General features: G+C 31.3%; 2 protein-coding genes across 4 annotated transcripts in view; one reads left to right on the top strand and one right to left on the bottom strand.

The window, feature by feature from the left end:
- Positions 1-98: 98 nt before the first annotated feature.
- Positions 99-14531, bottom strand: LOC114124587 (uncharacterized). Of its 2 annotated transcripts, none has more exons than XR_007604526.1 (7): positions 14385-14531; positions 10695-10830; positions 10323-10553; positions 9762-10249; positions 9596-9697; positions 6802-7229; positions 99-737 (listed from the first exon to the last, which is right to left on the bottom strand). XR_007604526.1 is itself a non-coding variant. In XM_050202007.1 (7 exons), the coding sequence occupies exon 7, from the start codon at positions 6176-6178 to the stop codon at positions 3566-3568; it is 2613 nt and encodes an 870-aa protein (XP_050057964.1). In that variant the 5' UTR covers positions 6179-7229; positions 9596-9697; positions 9762-9858; positions 10079-10249; positions 10323-10553; positions 10695-10830; positions 14385-14531. The 2 variants fall into 2 exon arrangements, 1 of the variants encoding a protein (XP_050057964.1); XM_050202007.1 differs by lacking the exon at positions 99-737 and having other exon boundaries at positions 3566-7229; positions 9762-9858; positions 10079-10249.
- The window catches only part of LOC114124329 (uncharacterized), a 33393-nt gene continuing 26775 nt past the window's right edge, over positions 14318-20935 (top strand). The window contains exon 1 of one of the 2 annotated variants that reach the window (XM_027987554.2): positions 14318-14464. In XM_027987554.2, coding sequence (XP_027843355.1) covers positions 14394-14464 — 71 coding nt within the window. In that variant the 5' untranslated portion in view covers positions 14318-14393. The remainder of the gene's footprint in view (positions 14465-20935) is intronic. The other variant, XM_027987562.2, reaches the window with a different exon arrangement.

The following is a 20935-nucleotide window of genomic DNA, read 5'->3' as shown; positions in this document are numbered from 1 at the left end:
TAATCTTTAATAAAAAGTAACATTAACAAATAGACTTTATAGCTATAACAAAAATGTGTTGGCCCTAAACGGCACAACAATAATTTATACAATATAAATAATAATAATGACAAATAGACTCTATAGCGATAACAACAATGTGTTGGCCCTAAACGGCACAACCAATAATTTATTAAATATAAGTAATAATATTGACAAATAGACTCTATAGCTATAACAAAAATGTGTTGGCCCTAAACGGCACAACCAATAATTTATACAATATAAATTATAATAATGACAAATAGACTGTCAGACTATGATACTCACTATTTATCAACAAACACCGAACGAACAATGAACAATAACCTCCACCAACCACGTGTGCGAAGATTAATACTGATGTCGTTGCTGGCTGCCTACAGAGCAAAAATAATTAAAATAAGGCCACTAAGTTGTCTCCGAACGATACTCACCAGAGGACAAACAAGATATCGATTACAATTATACAGAAATTAACAATAATTGCAACACAGCTGTGATGGTGGCTCGGACTTGTGAGTCGTGCACAGTGGATACATAAAACAAATCAAGAGACCGGATAGTCGACGCTCATCCTAGGATGGTCAAAAAAGAACAGCCCGAGTGCTAACCGCCTTATACCTCCGTAAGTGCCGGTTATCACGAAGATTAACAAAAAACACAGTGTTGCCCTCAACGACAACACGTACAAAGCACACAAATCCCAATTAACAACACTGAAATCAAATTATACTTTACAATAATCACATAACATACAGTTCCACATTATGAAGCTGATGACACTAGCTGTCATCACTATAATTCACTACACAACATAATATACTACACAATATCTTATATAAATTTTTAGGTAACTTAGTATTTAACATTCTCCCCCCCTTTGAAAGACAACGGGCTTTCAAAGACTAAACAAATATTTACAGATTAAAAATTAACATTGGTTAACTTATTTTATACAATTACAGCTGATTGGTTTCGACGTCTTCTTCTTCTTGTGTGGGTAATAGGGCTAACTTGACTGTAGGACGTTTCACAATGGTACCAGAAGATGTTTTCGCTGTCACCACTCTTACAATGCCATCACATCCAGGGTGTACATGTATGACTCTCACTAACTTCCACTTAAGTGGTGGGAGTCCATCTTCCTTAAGAATTGCCAAATCTCCGACCTTAACATCTCTACTTGGAGTTGACCATTTATTTCTGCGTTGAAGTTGCGGAATATATTCCTTGCTCCATCGCCTCCAAAATAGCTGAGCTTGAGCTCGTATTAACTCAAAACGACGTAGACGATTTAAAGGAACACTTGCTAGCTCTGGCTCTGGAGGAGCTGTGAGTGAACCACCAACTAGGAAGTGGGCCGGAGTTAAAGGTTCATAGTCTGAAGGTGAACTAGAAATTGGAGTCATGGGTCTTGAGTTGAGGATTGCTTCAATACGACATAACAAAGTTTGCATATCTTCAAAGTTTAATAATGACCCTTTGGTAGTTTTTAACAAGTGACTCTTAGCAGACTTTACTGCCGCCTCCCAAATTCCACCGAAATGCGGAGCTGCAGGCGGAATGAAATGCCACTGAACACCTTGGTCAGTCAGCATATCGTCAATTGTTCGCTGACCCTTAGTTTGCTTAAAATATTGTGTCAACACTTTACTGGCTCCCACGAAATTAGTGGCGTTGTCACTGTACAAGTTCTTACAGTGTCCACGCCTTGACATGAATCTGCTTAAGGCAGCCATGAAAGCTTCAGTTGTAAGTCCTGAGACTAATTCGAGGTGAACTGCTCGAGTAACTAAACATACGAAAACAGAAATATATGATTTGATGGATACAACTCTTCTGATGCCACTTTTTATCAGTATGGGTCCGCAAAAATCAACCCCAGTCTGAGCAAAGGGCCGTTCAATGGTCACTCGTTGCCGAGGCAAGGGTGCCATTAATGGCGTTAACAGTGTTGGTTTGCTTCTATAACACACTATGCACTTGTGGACCACGTCACGAGCTAGACTTCGACCACGTAGTGGCCAATACGCAGTGTGCAAGTATGCCAACAGTGCCTGAGGACCGGCGTGCAGAAGACGACGATGTTCATACTCAAACAGCAACCGGGTCAATTTGCTTCTAGCTGGTAACAGGATTGGACACTTCTGGCTGTACAGCATAGATGACTGCAACAATCTACCACCAACTCTAAGAAGTCCATCATTGTCTATGAACGGATTTAGTGATTTTAATGGACTTCTCGGGTTGACATTTCTGTTAGCTTTCAACTTGCTGATATCTTCTCTGAATGCTATATCTTGCACAATACGTATCCATGAATTCCGTGCTTTCATTAGCTCAATTACTGTTAAGGGTCCATGACGACGGTGTGTTTTAATAATGCGACTGCGAGCATTAGCCATAAATCGATAAATCCAAGCAGTTAAGCGGATTAATGGCATCCATTCAGAATATCTACTCAATAAGTCAACACTTGATTCAGTGATGATCAAAGCTAGCTTGATGACCCTTGTCTCTGGGATATCCTGAACTTGTTGTGGTGGGCTTGGCCATTCAGCAGCATTCTTTATGAGCCATGTTGGACCAGTCCACCAAGATGACGTCAAAAATGTTTCTGGGTCAACGCCTCGAGTGATCATATCTGCGGGATTATCTCTGGTTGGTACATGATGCCATTGCCTGGCTTCTGTCACATCTAAAATTTGGGCAACTCGGTTTGCTACATATGTTTTCAACGGACTAGCACAGTTGATCCATGCGAGCACTATTGTTGAATCTGTCCACAAGATGACATCAGATAACGCAAATTTAATGTTCATTTTGTCAAACTCATTGACAACCTCTGTTACGAGCTCTGCTAATAACACTGCGCCACACAGTTCTAGTCTCGGTATTGTTGTCTGCCGCATTGGAGCAACTCGAGACCTTGAAGTCAACAAAATAGACTGACAAGCGTTATGTTCGTCAATTGATTTCAAGTATACACATGCTCCAAACGCCTGCTGTGAAACATCACAGAATCCATGTAACTGTATGGTCTTGTATGATCCATTAAAACAAGCTCGTGGCACTCTCAAGCGTTGAAGACCCTCTAATCCGATATAAAACGAGTTCCATCTCCTTTGGAAGTCCAATGGTAGCAACGTGTCCCAACCTAGTTTCAATGCCCAGAGTTGTTGCACAAATATTTTTCCAACAATTAATACCGGTGTTAAAAATCCGAGAGGGTCGTATACTCGGTTAATGTCGGACAAAAGTGTTCGTTTGGTCATATTTATTGGTGGAATGTATGGATTGATTACGAATCTGAATTGGTCGACACTAGGCTGCCATGACAATCCCAAGGTACTGATAGTTTCTTCTTCATTCAGCCTTAGTACAAATGTTGGATCTGACTGAGAATGTGGTATTTGTGATAATAGTGTGTTTGAGTTAGAACACCATTTTCTCAGTGGCATTCCTGCTCCTTGCAATGCTGCTGATACGTTTGCGTACAGCTGTAGCCCTTCTTCTACACTGTCAGCACCACTGATGAAGTCATCTACATAAAATCTTGCTTGATGGCACGTTTAGTTGTCTCGTCGTCAACACTATCACTGATTTGAAGTAGACAACGTGTCGCTAAAAATGGAGCAGATTTAGTACCATAAGTCACTGTGCACAAACGATAATGTGCTAAGGGTTCTTGAGGATTTGACCGATATAAAATGCGTTGCAAATCTTGATCGTCTGGTGCAACCAATACCTGACGGTACATCTTTTCCACATCCGCGGTCAAAACCACAGAGTGAGTCCTAAAGCGCAGAAGGATTGAATATAGATCACATTGTACTGTAGGTCCGCACAACAGAATGTCATTTAATGACAAACCTGACGTAGTGTCGGCGGACGCGTCAAACACAACTCGTGTCTTGGTAGTTAGACTATTTTGTTTAATTACTGCATGATGGGGTAAGTAGTAACAACCTTCTTCACTAGGATCCTCAATTTTTTCCATATGCCCCATGGACAAATACTCAAGAATAAAGTCATTGTAATTTTTGGCTAACGTTTGGTTCTTCAATAACCGTCGTTCTAAATTGAGGAATCGTGTCCGAGCCATATTCAACGAATTTCCCAATTCTTGACGACCTTTGGAAAGGGGAAGTCTCACTATGAACCTGCCTTCACTATTTCTTTGAACTGTTGTTGTGAACTGTTCCTCGGCTTCAAGTTGTTCTTGATACCTTTTACCTTTAATTGAACTAAATAGAGACAAGGCTGAACTATGATTCATTGACAAAGTAGTTTGTAATAATGTCGATGCCCTCGGATGCACAATGTTTGCTTGTAACCTTCCAGTAATGATCCAGCCTAGAGCAGTAGAATGAGCAGATGCTTGTTCAGATACTTCGATCCTTTCGCCTTTCAGAACTTCAAAAAATACATCTGCCCCTAGTAGTAAATCAATTGGTCCAGGTTGGTCGAATTGAGGGTCTGCTAATGACTTTTTGACATGATTGGGAATTTTCAATGTCGCAGTATTAAGTTGACATGAAGGGAGATTGCTCGTTATGACTGGTAATACAAATAAATCAACTCTTGTATTGAATTCTCCAATTCGAGAATGCAAATTGACTGAAGCCGTAGACGTCGATGTGGTGCTTGTTTGTCCAATCCCTGTAACATGCATGTCTGACTTATGAAATGTTAGGCACAATTTTTTTGCACATTCCTCTGTTACAAAGCTAACTTGTGATCCACAATCAAGAACTGCCCTACAAATTAATTTCCTATGAGTTGAAGTTATGTGAACAATAGCAGTTGACAATACCACATGACTATTCATCGCATTGACATACATAGCAGTTCTTGAAGTGCTACCTTGCAACAGTGCATCACCTTCCTTTGGCTCTTCAGCTGAAACTTGGTCTACTCTCTCCACTGTCTTGTCACTGCTAACGTTGTCGTGCAACAAAGTGTTATGCCATCGATTGCATTTTGAACAATTCCAAGAAGATTTACAGGATCGAACTGAATGACCTGGATACAGGCATTTGAAACATAAATTATATTTATTAACTATCTTTTTTCTATCATGTACAGATAGCTGCTTAAACTTGTCACAGGCAAATATTTTATGATTTCCGTTGCACACACGACATTGATCCGGAGAACTTGGAACATTAGACAGCAGAGTACGGCGCTCTCCTCCTCGACCTGGGTGTCTTCCTTTAAGCATTTTGTCATTTGAGCCACAAGCTGTATCTCCGGCTTCATATGCAATGACTCTACTTGACAAGAAACTCTCAAAGTCTTTAAACGTTGGTAATGTTTTTGTCGTTTGCTTAAGTTGCCATTCAGACACTGTGACACTATCCAAACGGCAACACAACAATGTGACTAGCCACGCATCCCAGCTTGAAATTGGTTGATTCAGAGATTCTAAGGCTCGAACATGAGTGGTAACATGATGATGCAATTTGTGTAACTGACTTGCTGAAGCTTCTTGAAGTTTGGGTGTATCAAACAATGCTCTAATATGGGATTGTATGATTAAACCAGGATTCTCATATCTTTCAACCAATTTCTGATACGCTTGATTGTAGTTGTTGTCTGTAATTGGAATAGTTTTCACAACATCACTAGCTGGTCCAGTTAACGAAGACTTTAAATAATGAAATTTCTGCACTGGAGCTAATCCCGAGTTGTTGTGAAACATTGCATTAAAGCTGTCAATGAATGATGACCATTGTTGCAAATCTCCATCAAACGTTGGAGCAACTATAGCTGGCAGTCTCAGAGGAAAATTGTTGGCTCCTTTAAAGACTGTTGACTTACTGCTGACACCTGAAGTATCCGATTGGTTCTCAATGTGCTGTCCCAGTTCTTTGAGCGCAGCCTTTACATCAAACCATTTTTCTTGAAAAAGTAATCTTTCTGATACCCTGTCCTCATCTTTTTTATCCACTAATAACTCCAGCTCATCCTGCAACGACAGAAAGGACCGCATCATAGACTCAAGCTCATCTAATCGAATGTCCACTTGATTAGGATTGTTGACCTCCAAATTGAATTTGGATACAAAAATCTTCATATTGTCTAACGTGATGTTGAGCGTTTTGATCTTCCTTTCAATCAAGCGCAGCTTGGCATCTTCACTATCCAGAACCATTTTGACCAAATTTTACAATTGAATACCTAATGCACCAAGTGCTTATTTAACATATAAAAAAAATAGTAATAATAATAATAATAATAACAATTCTAACAACTGAACTATCGCAACACGTTGCCAAAATGCAACGATCCGGGTCGACGGACCAAAAATGTAGATAAAAAGGTTAATTATTATGAATAATTAATTTCTTTGCCCTACTTTAAATACAATAAATTAGACTATATGGTGGACTGTATACTTAAAATTCTTTGGGAACCAGTTGCAATAGTTTTACAATAATAAACACAATGTGCTGTAAATAATTAAATAATCTTTAATAAAAAGTAACATTAACAAATAGACTTTATAGCTATAACAAAAATGTGTTGGCCCTAAACGGCACAACCAATAATTTATACAATATAAATAATAATAATGACAAATAGACTCTATAGCGATAACAACAATGTGTTGGCCCTAAACGGCACAACCAATAATTTATTAAATATAAGTAATAATATTGACAAATAGACTCTATAGCTATAACAAAAATGTGTTGGCCCTAAACGGCACAACCAATAATTTATACAATATAAATTATAATAATGACAAATAGACTGTCAGACTATGATACTCACTATTTATCAACAAACACCGAACGAACAATGAACAATAACCTCCACCAACCACGTGTGCGAAGATTAATACTGATGTCGTTGCTGGCTGCCTACAGAGCAAAAATAATTAAAATAAGGCCACTAAGTTGTCTCCGAACGATACTCACCAGAGGACAAACAAGATATCGATTACAATTATACAGAAATTAACAATAATTGCAACACAGCTGTGATGGTGGCTCGGACTTGTGAGTCGTGCACAGTGGATACATAAAACAAATCAAGAGACCGGATAGTCGACGCTCATCCTAGGATGGTCAAAAAAGAACAGCCCGAGTGCTAACCGCCTTATACCTCCGTAAGTGCCGGTTATCACGAAGATTAACAAAAAACACAGTGTTGCCCTCAACGACAACACGTACAAAGCACACAAATCCCAATTAACAACACTGAAATCAAATTATACTTTACAATAATCACATAACATACAGTTCCACATTATGAAGCTGATGACACTAGCTGTCATCACTATAATTCACTACACAACATAATATACTACACAATATCTTATATAAATTTTTAGGTAACTTAGTATTTAACAATAATGAAAAAACAAATCATTTGTAGTCCTGCTCCAATAATAAAGATGCGACTATATTATTTTGTTCTTCCCGTGTTAGAACTTCTACATTTTTTTATAGTTGTTCGTTTTTTTTTTTTTGGTTGAGAAAAACGTTGCGTAAAGTAGATAGTGATCAGTATCTGCATCTCCTCTATATGTTCTCACATTCTGGACATTCTGGATGTCTTTTGTTTATTAATATGTGGTCTATTTGATTATGTGTCATATTTTAGTATTATACCTACGAACTACATTAATTTAAATTTTGGAGCGTATTCTTGGATAATGTGGACAGAGTGAGGTAGCATACATGCGCAGAACGAAGATGAGAACATACCAGTTTATTTAGCCATGGGAAGAAGCACGCATAAAAGCTAGATATTATGAATCAATGCGAAATTGAGGTTATCGATTTAACATTATCTGGTGATGATTCAATAAGTGACATCAATTCTAATGAATCAAGTCTATTTTAAGAAAACCATCATCGATTTGATAATTTAACACCAGAGCACATACAATAACAAGATACAAGTGTTTAAGAATTTACTGTTTATAATGAAAGTGAAGAATTGCTTAGGAAAAATCTCTATCGCAGAAAATTAAAATAGGAAAAACGTCACACAACAATCTACACGTATTCAAGAACTCACTATTAAAATTAAAAGTATTCCAGAAGAACTACATAACATTGATTTTAGAAAAACTAAACATGAAAATAAACAATTACCACACTTGAATTATATTTTCTATGTGAAGTGGTTAAATTATTATTACATTCTAAAATAATGAATGATTATATTATTTTAAATTAAGATTTAGTTTTATAGTTAGTAATATTGATTGAATATTCATTATAGATTGATAAAAATAAATCAGAATTCATAAGCTATGAATTTTAATTAATTGTACAATTAAATAAATGTAGTCAACTAGTTACTTAAAAGTTATTAGATACTTATTTTTAATTAATAATAGCTACCTATAGTTTTCAAATTTTAATGTCCTAAAACATGTTGTAGTACATTTATGAAATAAAACTCCGAAAGATACATCTATATTTTTTTAGTATGTATATTATTTTGTTTTTAATATCATCCTTGATTCTTCCGCTTATTGGTTTCTTCATCAAATTAACACTTTACAAATACAAACAAATTATAAACTAAACAAATTAAATTTTACTACTAGTAGGTTTCTTTAGTACTTTAGTCGCAATTTTAGTTTTTGACTTGGAGTTGCTTTTCATAAATGTATAAATAAAACAGACCCGCAGGGGGTGCCAACCACCACAACTTTTACTTGTATAATTTATAACATAATATATTTAGAATTTTTATCTATTCGTACTTATACATTTATTTTTTTCACTACATTGATTTTGACATAGTATTTAAGTGGTGTTCACTTATATTATGTAATTCAAGCTTAGAATGTTTGGACTTTGAATCTTTACTCCCATTCAACTACAGTTCATTTCACGAAAAGTGGCCCTTGACGTTAGCGCGCCTGGTGGCGGTATTTATGAAAACCGGTGGTTCTTAATATTGCCCGCTAGAGAGCCAGTAGCTCTATGACACAAGGAGTAATTAATTTAAATTTGCCGCGCTTTATTTCGCGCGTGTTTAAGATGCACTACGTCAAAACGTCCACCACACGCGCTAACGTCGAGGACCACTTTTCGTGAAATGGACTGTAGACATTTGTAACACTTTAGAATATTCTGATTAGATATATACAAATCAGTAGACAAAAAATGTTTGATGGCAGTTAGGTAAATATTCTTTCAACGTTTAGTCGTGTGTACGGTCATTTTAACAAAATAAAATATATTGAATTCCTATGTAGGTTATGTTAGGAACAAGGAACGTGCTCCAGTGTTGCCGTGTTGGCAACTTCAATCGCGATTCATGACCACAACCACGTTTATCCATACAGACTTTTATCACCTAAAAGAAGATAATACCTATAATATTGATGTATGCTATGCGGGGAATGATAGTTGTCAGAAAAATGATAAGGATGTTGCCAATCTTGTAAAATTAAAATGGGTTTGTGTGGTACTAACCACGATTAAATACCTTAAAATAAAATAATATAATAATAACAATCGACATAGCCATATTAAATATTATGCACATAATCTTCTAAGCTTAAGATGATTTATTATGTGATGTACAATTTATTACTTACAGCATTTCTATGAATCACTTGAAAGATGAACAATTGATAGCAATCGTTATCCAATGTTTTGGGAACCGTCTTAAAAGTTCCGTCACACCCAGATATTGTAACCTAAAAATGAATACCTATTATAGAAATTTTTCTCTTATTTCTTCAACCACACTAGATAACTTACATTATGTAATTCGTTTTGAATTGTCTCAATATGATGTTTGTTACAGAATTGTACACCGACTAATAAACCATCAACTATGAGTGGACCTTGATAAAATCTTGGGTATGTAACCCAATAAATTAAAGCTTGTGTGTATCTACAGTTATTAACTAAGAGTATGATGGAATAAAATAAGAAATCGGGACTATGATTAAATTATTATTTTGTATTAAAACAAGTTTAGTACACTTATGCTACCAAAATCTAACTTGTATATTATGTACCAATGGGGTAGGTAATTGTTATATTGTATTAGGTATTGTTGTGAAAATACTTACAAACTTGGCTGTTTTTGAAACGACATAGTGAAATGTTTATTACTATTCATTTGTAATAAATGATTAAAATGTTGCAGGTTCTTCGGTGTTGGAGGGAACACTGATTTTCGTATTTGCCGCATCCTTTCAGCTGCTTGCAAAAATGTATAATTTTCAGCTCCTTTATGGTGGCTGTTGTATTAAACATTTATTTTGTATAGGTATGTGATAGTTATTTTAAAGTCTAGTTTATTTTTAAAGTTACCTAACAATTGCTTCTACATATGAAGATCGTGCTGAGTATGGCCGAGCAATTTGTTGAACACATTAATGTCCAATTGAACTTCGGAGTTTCCTCATTTCTATATTTGATGGTTATACTATATATATTACATGGTTATATAACCTCCGCAGTTGAAAATGTTTATTATTTGTATCAGAAGAAATTGATCCAGTTTCTGGGCATTTACTTGTGATTTCTTCACATTTTAAGTACCTAAATTAAAAGATTTGTATACTACATAATTAAGTTCAAATTGTAACTATTATAATATTAGTGTTTTATTAATTTAACTCTGAATTTCAAATAATAACACAAAATAGTTTAAAAAATAGAATAAAAGATATTATTACTTACACTTTTTCTTCTGTTTTTTTACTTTTAAAGTAAAGAAATCCAAGGTTGTCTCTAATAATATATTGATGTTGATGAACACCTGGTACCAAACTATATGATTGTGGCCATTCACCTACTGGCCAAAACTGAACATTGTCTGTAAAATAATTAATTTTTTCTATGATTGAATATGACCTTTTATGATATTTTTTTTAATAGTATACCACCGGTCGCTCCAATCTCAATCACTTCATGATTGGTATAATATAATATATTAAACGGAAAATATAATTAGTAACTAGGAATGCAAAATTATTAATTTATTTTAATTTATAAATATAGTTAATTATATTAGTGGTTAAGTACTTAAACACATAGTTAAATTAATACATATAAATTTATTATAAATATAATATAGAATTAAGGAGTAAAACTTCTTTGTAAGTAATCATGATCCAAAAGCTCATTAACACCGTTAAAAGCCATGATGTATACAATCAATTTTTTAATTAAAACAGAAATTATAAATGTCAACAGAATTTATTTTTATAATACTTAATATCACTTTGACGCTTCAGTGACTGCCAATAGACTAAATCTTGTTCACTCAAATAATTATACCACTGGTTATATTTTATGAATATTGTAAGAACGGTCCTAAATGGGTTTTATGCATTTTAAAAAAGTATTGTTTGGTCCGATTTTTTTTTTTTTGCTATACAGTATACGTTAATCCTTAATATTGTGTAGTAGCCGTGGATTCCAATTAGTTAGGCAAGAGGAGGGATGATCATCCCTATCACTTCTATAAACCACAAATATATAGGTACTTAATAATCACTAATCTATAAAATTGCACCACTTAGTAAATTTCGATAAATAGGATTAATAAGTATAAGTGTTATGTATGTATATTGTATTCACGCGTATTTCTGTGCCTGAGTACTTGGAAGTTAAAAATGTAATGCGTATAGTAAGTGACGCTACAAGTTCAAATAATTATATATATTAAATTTAATGTTAATGTAATTCGTTTGTATAGTCGTATAATTATAATATGTACCCACAATTTTCAAAGAACATCGACAATTCACTGATTATATTTAAAGTTTTTTTCCCATAATATTTAAGATAAGATTTTAATTGGTCTCTATAAAACCTTAGTTTTTTTTTTTGTTTACTTTATTATTAAAAATACATTCTTATATTATATAAAGTGTGTTTACCAATTTAGGGAATATTGAATTTCTCGGCCGAATTTTTTTGGAATAATTCGATTTTTTTTTTACAAACTGGTGGTATTTAAATACACATTTTTTGATACATATCAAAATTTTTTGAAATTTTGGTCTGCGAATGCTCAGTAAAAACTTTTTTTTTTGAATAGCAACACTTACTTTGAACACTATATTCGGATAGTCCTATTTTTTCAAGCTATTTTTTTGTATCAACTGGTTCTAAATTTAAAATTGACTGAAAAAGAGCCATATTAATTTTAATAAATAATTCATTTTTTACATTTTTTTTTATTATTTTAAAAAATTTATACAATCATGTAAAATTAGTTGGTTCTTATTGGTTAATTTTTGAATATTTGTACGTTTTTTTTTTTTAGAAGTGTCATAAACAAGACTAACATAATATGGGTATAAAATTATAATAAACGTACAAATACTCAAAAATTAACCAATAAGAACCAACTAATTTTACACGATTTTATAAATTTTTTAAAATAATAAAAAAATGTAAAAAATGTATTATTTATTAAAATTAATATGACTCTTTTTCAGTCAATTTTAAATTTAGAACCATAGTTGATACAAAAAAATTGCTTAAAAAAATAGGACTATTCGAATATGGTGTTCAAAGTAGGTGTTGCTATTCAAAAAAAAAATTTTTACTGAGCATGCGCAAACCAAAATTTCAAAAAATTTTGAAATGTATCAAAAAATGTGTATTTATACATACCAATAGTTTGTAAAAAAAAATCGATTTATTCTAAATAACCCAGTCGAGAAATTCAGTGTTCCTTTAATTGGTGAACACTCTGTATAATTATATTTGTAATTTTGATACTTAAATTGTTTGAAATTAAATAATAATTAATTTTCCTATTATAATGCCTATATATTTGTATTAAATGTAGAACTAGATAAGTTTATAGTTTTATACGTTGTAAGTACCAATGTTAAGTTATTTTTTATAAATTTCTTAAGTTAAGTAATAAGTACTCATCAATACTTGCTTCTAAAGCGTATTTCAGCGATTATGGACAAACATATTTATTTATTTATCTAATATCTCTGAACTATGTACAATAAATAAACTCTTAAATTGATTTATTGACTAATTATTTAGTTTTCAAGTCAATAAACATATTATTCTTTGTCATGAGTCATGAATAATATTATAATATTTCAGTTCATCATTTGGTCGATTAATGTAAAAACAATTTTGTATTTTAAATTTTTTTTAACAATTGACTAATTTGAAATAAAAACATTCAAATGAGTATTTTTAGAATAGATTAATATTCATTATACATTTTTCCAAAGGTAAATAGCAGATTTTAGCAGTTTATTATGTTCTGATTCTAAGACCTAGAAAATACTTATTTCATATATTTTGAGTTGGTGTTTTAAAAGGTATGCCATGAACAAATAATAAACGTTAGGATCAAAGATTGAAAAGACCGAGACAATAGATTTCCGGACGCACACGGTTCGTAGAACCAGTAACGGATATATTATAAACTAGATAAATACCTATTGACAAAATGTAAACAGTAACAATTTTATCAAACGTAAAAAATTACTGCTAAACGCTAAACGTATAACATTAAAAAGATAATAATATTTTATAACGATTAACAAATAGCCAGAGGTCGATAATAATTAATTACTAATTAAATGTGAGTGTATGACACATACATGCCCCAACACATTTTTGCGATAACGAATATTGTGTTTAACGTTCGGTTGAAATTCAAAAGAAATTAAGAAAATGTCAAAACGATTAGACGTACACAAAATAAATTACTGTATTCGTGCGTGGTTACCTCGTGGGAGGCAAACTATTTAGTTCGATTTTACGCCGCCGCGCCGCATCGTTCGAACAGAGCGATCGTGACCGAAAAAACACGAAACGATAACAACAACGATAGTCGCATCGTTTTCACTCTACCGAATCAGCTGTAAACTGGAGGCGGCGGCGGCGGCGGCGGCGGCGGCGACGACCTGTAGTGCGCGCCGTATGTAGTTTGTTATGAAGTGTAATAAAGCGCCCGCGTGAGCCGCCGGCGTGTGTGGATTTAGGTGGGGATACGATAGCGGCGACGACAGACGGCGGTTGCCGCGTCTGGACGACATCCCTTCAGATAACCACCCCAGTCGGACCTTAGCGGACGGTGTTTCCGGATTTCTCGCTGACTCTCGCGCGACCGGTGAATAGCGATCGCGGCGGATCGTTTCGATTCTGTCGGCGACCCGATACGCTGCGGTATCGTTTTGGCGGTCGTTTTCCGATCGACGACCCGCCGTTTTGACGTTTACGATTTTTAAGTTATTTTTTTTATTTTTTTTGACGATAAATCGATCACTTTACGCGCGTGCATCGTTGCACAAACGATATCGTTGCAATTCTAATTATAATACTATATGTGTAAATGTCATTTTTTTTTGAATTTTTATTTTAAACAGTTTTTTTTTTTACCGACTTGCAATGCCGCACACGACGAAAATGAGGAATTTTGACAACTCGCTCCGCAAGTACAACCGAAAAGTGATGCTCAGGTAACGTACAAAGTGTTTGACTATCGTCTTTAGAATAATGTATCCGTGTTTGGTTCTTAGATCGTCGGTTGTAGACACCGACAACGGCGATCTCGTTTCGTTCTTGGAAAACGTTTGAGCGTGAACGTTATTGAACATTATCATATAAATTCGTCCGTTGCCGACTTGCCGCCTTGTTGTTAATTGTATTACATTAATTGCACATTAAATTATTATCTACAGCAGCTGTAAACAATTGTATTCGATAACGCAGACTCTTTATTCCTTATCAATATATTAAAACATATGACGTGTGAGCGTTTTTGGCGGGCTTATTATACTATTATAATTATAATATTATGTTAATCTGTTTGGAGTAATGATTAAATTTCCGCCCGTATACGAATTAAAGAATATTTTTGTTATAAATTATAATATACTTTTTGGTGCCTACATCAATATTCAATATTGGTGCTTAATATAATTAATATTTTGTTCGATCGGTAGTCTATACTTTTTTATACCATTGATATTAAACTAATATAATAATGTTTAATATCTATGTTTTTTACCTATCGATTATTGTATAACTTTAATTTTCATCATACTATTATCTTATTCAGTAAAATGGTCGGTTATCTTAAAATTAAATTTCAATCAATCTTTTACTAGTTTTACTTGTAATATTTTGTTGAATCCATTTTTCATCGATATATCGTTAAAACATAAAACTCTAATATAATTAAAAAATAATAGGTAAACTACTTACATTTCCGGTGTGTTCGATGGACACACGGATAATATTATAATGAATACGTTTTGTACGTCTGTGTAAAATCTACCGCTCGTTTAGTTCATTTTACTGTATGCTTAACTTGCCGTTGTTAAGCATTTTAGTCAATAAAAAATCATTTTTCGAAATAACCAATAAAAAATTATAATTATTAATTACACATAAGGATGTCATTAATGTGAAACTGTAATTTGTTGTTTATTTCTCGTATATGTACAATGTACACCGTATAACATCATGTTAATACAGTGGTTCCCAAACTTTTTCCCATCGCGGCACATTATTATTAGTTGTTTTTATAAGTCACGGCACACTTTAAATAAATATTATCTACTTTAAGTAATTGTATAAAAAAAAGTTCAAGTTGTCGCGGCACACCTTTCAAATTTCACGGCACATCATTTGGAAAACACCGTGTTAATGTTTTTAATGTATATTCGACATACAATTCTATAATAATTCTTGTTCTATTCTACTAGTTTTTATTATTTTTAGTAACTAATATTCTAGTGAATTAATCTATTGTTAGGTATAAAAAACACATATATCTTTCTACATTTAACTACGTAACTAAAAAAAAATATTATAATTTAAAAATAATTTTGTACTACTCATCAAAAATAAAAATACAGGTACGCCAAATATGAGTATTGCATCTTTTTAAGAAGACGTCGTACTCGCATAATAATATGTTGTCTCCATACGTACGATAGTGTACGACAATAACATGATAAATTTTCGTTTATGAGTTTCAATAGTGTACTTAAAGTTTTGATATTAGAGTGAATTGACCTATTATTAATTTTTTAGGTAAGAATGTTATCTGTGTAATCTCGTTGATTTTTTACTGTATTTTAATTTTCAGGTGAGTTATGAAGTTATGCATTTATAAAATACTAAAGATTTAAAAATGCTCATAATTCACCTAAAAATTAAAATATCATAGAAAAACCAACGAGAGAACACAGATAATATTCTTACCTAAAACTTTGATAATAGGTCAATTTACTCTAATATCAAAACTAAAAGCACACTATTGAAACTAGCGAATGAACATTTAATATGTCCGATGTCGTAAGTGTGTAAGACTGAGACAACACACGCGGGTGCGGCGAAGTCCCCTTCAATAAATGTAATTAGGTAGTTGTTTAAAAAATATTTAACATATATGTTTGTGAATGCATATTATGTTATAGTGTATGTTTGCGATTAACAATTAACATGGAAACTAGGTATTTGGTATATGTTGGGATCCTTAAAAAAAAAAATCAAAAAAAAATTTAAATTACAAACTGTTAAGTACTCATTTAGTAGTTACTTGTTACACGATTAAATATGTAATTACTATTTTTTTTTATACAATTTCATTTTATAAATTCTTAGTTTCCACTTTTAGAATATAAAGTTAAATCTGGTAAGAGGTATCTCTTAAACGAATTGTCTTATATAAATATACACTTTGTTAAATGATAAAAATATCTCTTTGGACATTGTAAATCGAAGACAAGTATACTATTATAGTTTATAAATTTATATTGTCATGTTTGAATGTTTCGTTTTGTTAATAATTTGTAAAAATCATTATCTACTTCAATAATTCTTGCCAATATATTATTTTAAGGATTCATGCATCCATGGTCGAGTTAATGTATAGAACGTACTGACGGGTTGTAATAATTTTCACATACCAAGCGTAAATACTACATGTCTCGTGCGAAAACTTATTATTATTTTATATTATCTTATTATTAAACTTGACCTCAAAATCCCAAATACAGTATGTTCTAACCACGATTAAAGATATCTGTAAGATTTATCTTTAATAGTGGTTCTAGCTATTAAAATCTATATAGTAGTTAGTAATTACAATAAATCGATAATAATATTATCTTTGTTATCAAAAAAATCAGTCGTTATATATTGTACTATTGTAGTAATATTAATATAATAGCTAGTATACACATTACACCGTGCTTGACATGCTTAAAATGTGGTCAATATTCTCCGTATATAATTTTTAAATGTTCTAGAAATACTGGTATACGAAACATATTGTAAACATTTTGACAACATTCATAAAGAACTTTGATATAATAAGTTATCTATTATTCACCGATAAATGAATGATCGACAAGATTTTTTCTTAAGATCCCCAACGGTCGCGGTGGCACTGTGGCAGTAGCGTTAAAATGAGTCCGGATACAATTTTACCACCATTGCCGGAAAAAAAGAATTTTACCCCCATTGTCGGAACAAAAGAATTTTACCGCCATCGCTGGCTGCAGTGTGTGAGGACCTTAAATGCGAATGGCGGACAATTCCCCCCCCCCCATCCCGAATGTTTTTGGAGTAGTAGGACATTTTCCCTCCAATATATTTTCGATACAGACATTTTCCCTCCAATTTTTTTTTTTAATATTCATTGAAGCACTACTAAAGTCAAATTCAATGGTAATTAATAAATTATTGAAAATTAAAAAAGGTAGGTACGGTTTTTTTTATAGAAAAAAAATATGAACGACGATTACAAAATATACGCTTAGATATAACAAAAGAATCAGAAATTAAATGTTTTTTGACAAAATACATCATTTTAATTTCGAAATTTTTAGACTATATTTCATAAATATTTTTTAAACTTTTATACTTATATAATTTTTTTACGTTTTATTATATTTATGAAAAAAAAAATTAATTTATAGTAAGTATAAATTTATTAAGTGAATTATAGTATAAATGATTATATTTATGAAAAAAAAAATTATATTTTATTTAAAACAAATAATTTCATATTAAATAATAAACTTAAAAAAAATGGGTGGAAATGTCCGGTTACCCTTTAATGTATCTATAGGTGTTATATATATATATAGTAATAAGTACATTCTTCAAAATTTCAAATAAATTGTTTCTGTAATTTAGACTGTAGGTACCTATGTTAATTATTAATTAGTCAGTAATAATTTCTTCTTTTATACATATTATTTTAGATAACTTATTTAAATTCACAAATTCACAAAATACTTTTCTGATGGATGATAACAAATAATATTATTTAGTGATAAGAAAATAATATTGATGATTAATGTGACAAACACTAAATCCATTTTAATTTTTAATAGTGATAAATTATAGAAGTAGGTTCACATAGTAGGTACATTTTATGTATATATATATATATATAGAATACATTATATAGAGGTAGGTAAGGTAGGTTAGATATTAATCATCACGACTACATTTAAAAAAAAATTTTTATTAATTGTATTATAGTTTGTACTTATTTGTATCATGGAATTCAGAATTTGTACCTAAATATTTTCCATGTTTTAAGTTGTAACAAAACATATTTGAAGAAAAATTTTATTTTTAACTATTAACTGTTTTTAAGTTTTTAAATTTTTTAATGAAAACATACATTTATAGTTCCAATTTATATCCTTATCAGAATATTTTCTTGCAATAATTAGATGTAAGTATACAAATCAAATGTATTCTCATAATACTGATGAGTAATTTAGATGACCGGAGTGGAGTAGCAAAGGAGTATCTCACAAAATTTTAACCTACTACTCAGCTCACTAAAACATATTTTTATGACTTATAGTTATCTAAAAAAAAAAATATTCATAATAATGTTAGTAACTTTTTAAATAATAAGTGTTTTATATTAAATGCACTACTTGATAATAGCAATTAACATAGTAAAATTATATTGATTATAGTGATGCAGTGGTAATATTAATCTGGCACCATAGCAGGAACTTTGTTTTCTTGGCAAATATTTAATAGCGCTATACTATATGAAATAGAGTTTTAAATTGAGGTTTAGAAGGAATGAATGTAAAATAGATAAGGTATGCTATCTTACCTTACTAAAGTTGACAATGCCGACCAAATTTCAATTTGAAGTTATTATTTAAATGTATGAAGTAATATGATAGCAGGTTTAGTATATATCACTTATTACAAGGTATAACTGTATTGACATATATATCAAGACTAAAAATCACAAAATAATATAATTTAAAATTAAGTAGCAATGAACTATAGAAGCTTTTCATTTATAGACTTATCATAGGCCGTATATTATTTACATATTTCAGGTTCAATGTCAACTAGCTTGACACCTAGCTAACACATGTACAAAAAAGGGAAAATAAAAAATAAAATAAATGTATTGTTCAATTAATTCTAAAAGTAGGTTTTTTACTATCTATACGTAGGGAGGCGGAAAAAAACCCAAATTAAAAAAACACACGCCGGAAAAAAAAGTGCTATCATTGTAATCTTATATTATGAAATATTTTATAAACTGTGGTTGATTGTTGATTATACAATGGATTTACAATCATATAATATATTTATAATAATAAATAATAATATTTTTAAAATAATTTTATATAATATATAATAAAACAAACCGTTAGTTTTGGATTTACTACTGAGCAACTGAGTACTGAGTTAATTATTTATGTAGGTATCTACTATTACAACAGTCAAGAACCAAGTGTTGTATTTTCAAGTTAAATGGATATAGGTACAAAATAAATTTCAATTTTATTACCCAACTAATATTTTGACTGGTTAAAAACTTGGAAAAGTACAGCTTACTTATATTATACTGATAATTGATATATATAAATATATTAACAATGTAAATTAAATTAAATGTCAAAATGCTTATCAAAGGTTGGGCAATAAAAATGAAATTTATTGACAGGGTATAATATTGTGTAAAATATAGATTGTATTGTTAATTATCACACATAGAAATCTTGTGTTCAATTAACAACAAAACGTGTCAATATTAAACACATTTGAGTGTAGAAACCTACCTGAAGTAAACTTGGTGTTGAAATACTATTAGGTATAAAAAAGTTAAACTTATTTAAGCAAAAATCAACATTTATTAAGGGTTAATTAATAATCATTGATTACATTTGTCTCATTTGAGACAATAATAAAATGGTGTCAAAACGATAATAATCAATAGTTAATACTATTACTAATACTACTTTTATACAATAGTAAATTGTTGAATTATAAGGTTAGTTTATTAATTATAATAATAACTTGTAGGCTCGCTTGTAGGCTATATCTATACATAAAAAAATTAAAATTAACTTAACTGTATAATAATGATAATTAACAATAAAAAGCTAAGTTAAAACAACATAAAATTTTATTGAATTGCTAAAAAGTATGTATGCATGTATAATGTATTTTTTTGGGCTTTTTTTCCGGTATGTGTTTTTTAGTTTGGGTTTTTTTTTCGTGGTCATTTTTTCCGCGATTCTTATACGTATACCCTTTCACTATACACAAAACACAATTATAGATTCTACGTCTTATGTATTGGTCTAATATTTCTTTTACATTTGTTTTTGGATTTTAATTTAAATATTTATGTGTAAGATAATAAATTATAATAAATTAACTTTAATACATTACTAAACATGATATTATGAATATTTAACCCTGTAAATCTGAATCAAAATATTTTTCTAAAAATCTTAATGTATGAAATATAAATATTAAATATATTATATTAAATTAAAAATGTAGGTACTCAATATTTATGTATGAATTTATTATGACTCTTTATAAAGTCAATTATAAAAACATTTTTTAAATGTTGATTTAAGAAAACTGGGTCATTAAGAAATATATTATTTTTAAAGTATGTACGAAAATGA

The sequence above is a fragment of the Aphis gossypii genome, chromosome 2 (genome assembly GCF_020184175.1).
Source record: "Aphis gossypii isolate Hap1 chromosome 2, ASM2018417v2, whole genome shotgun sequence".
NCBI classification, from domain to species: Eukaryota; Metazoa; Arthropoda; class Insecta; order Hemiptera; family Aphididae; genus Aphis; species Aphis gossypii.
The sequence above is the reverse complement of the archived record's forward strand: the minus strand, read 5'-3'. Positions and strand labels throughout refer to the sequence as shown.

Coding starts and splice junctions, on each gene's coding strand:
- LOC114124587 (XM_050202007.1), bottom strand. CDS start 6,178: ATGGTTCTGGATAGTGAAGATGCCAAGCTGCGCTTGATTGAAAGGAAG.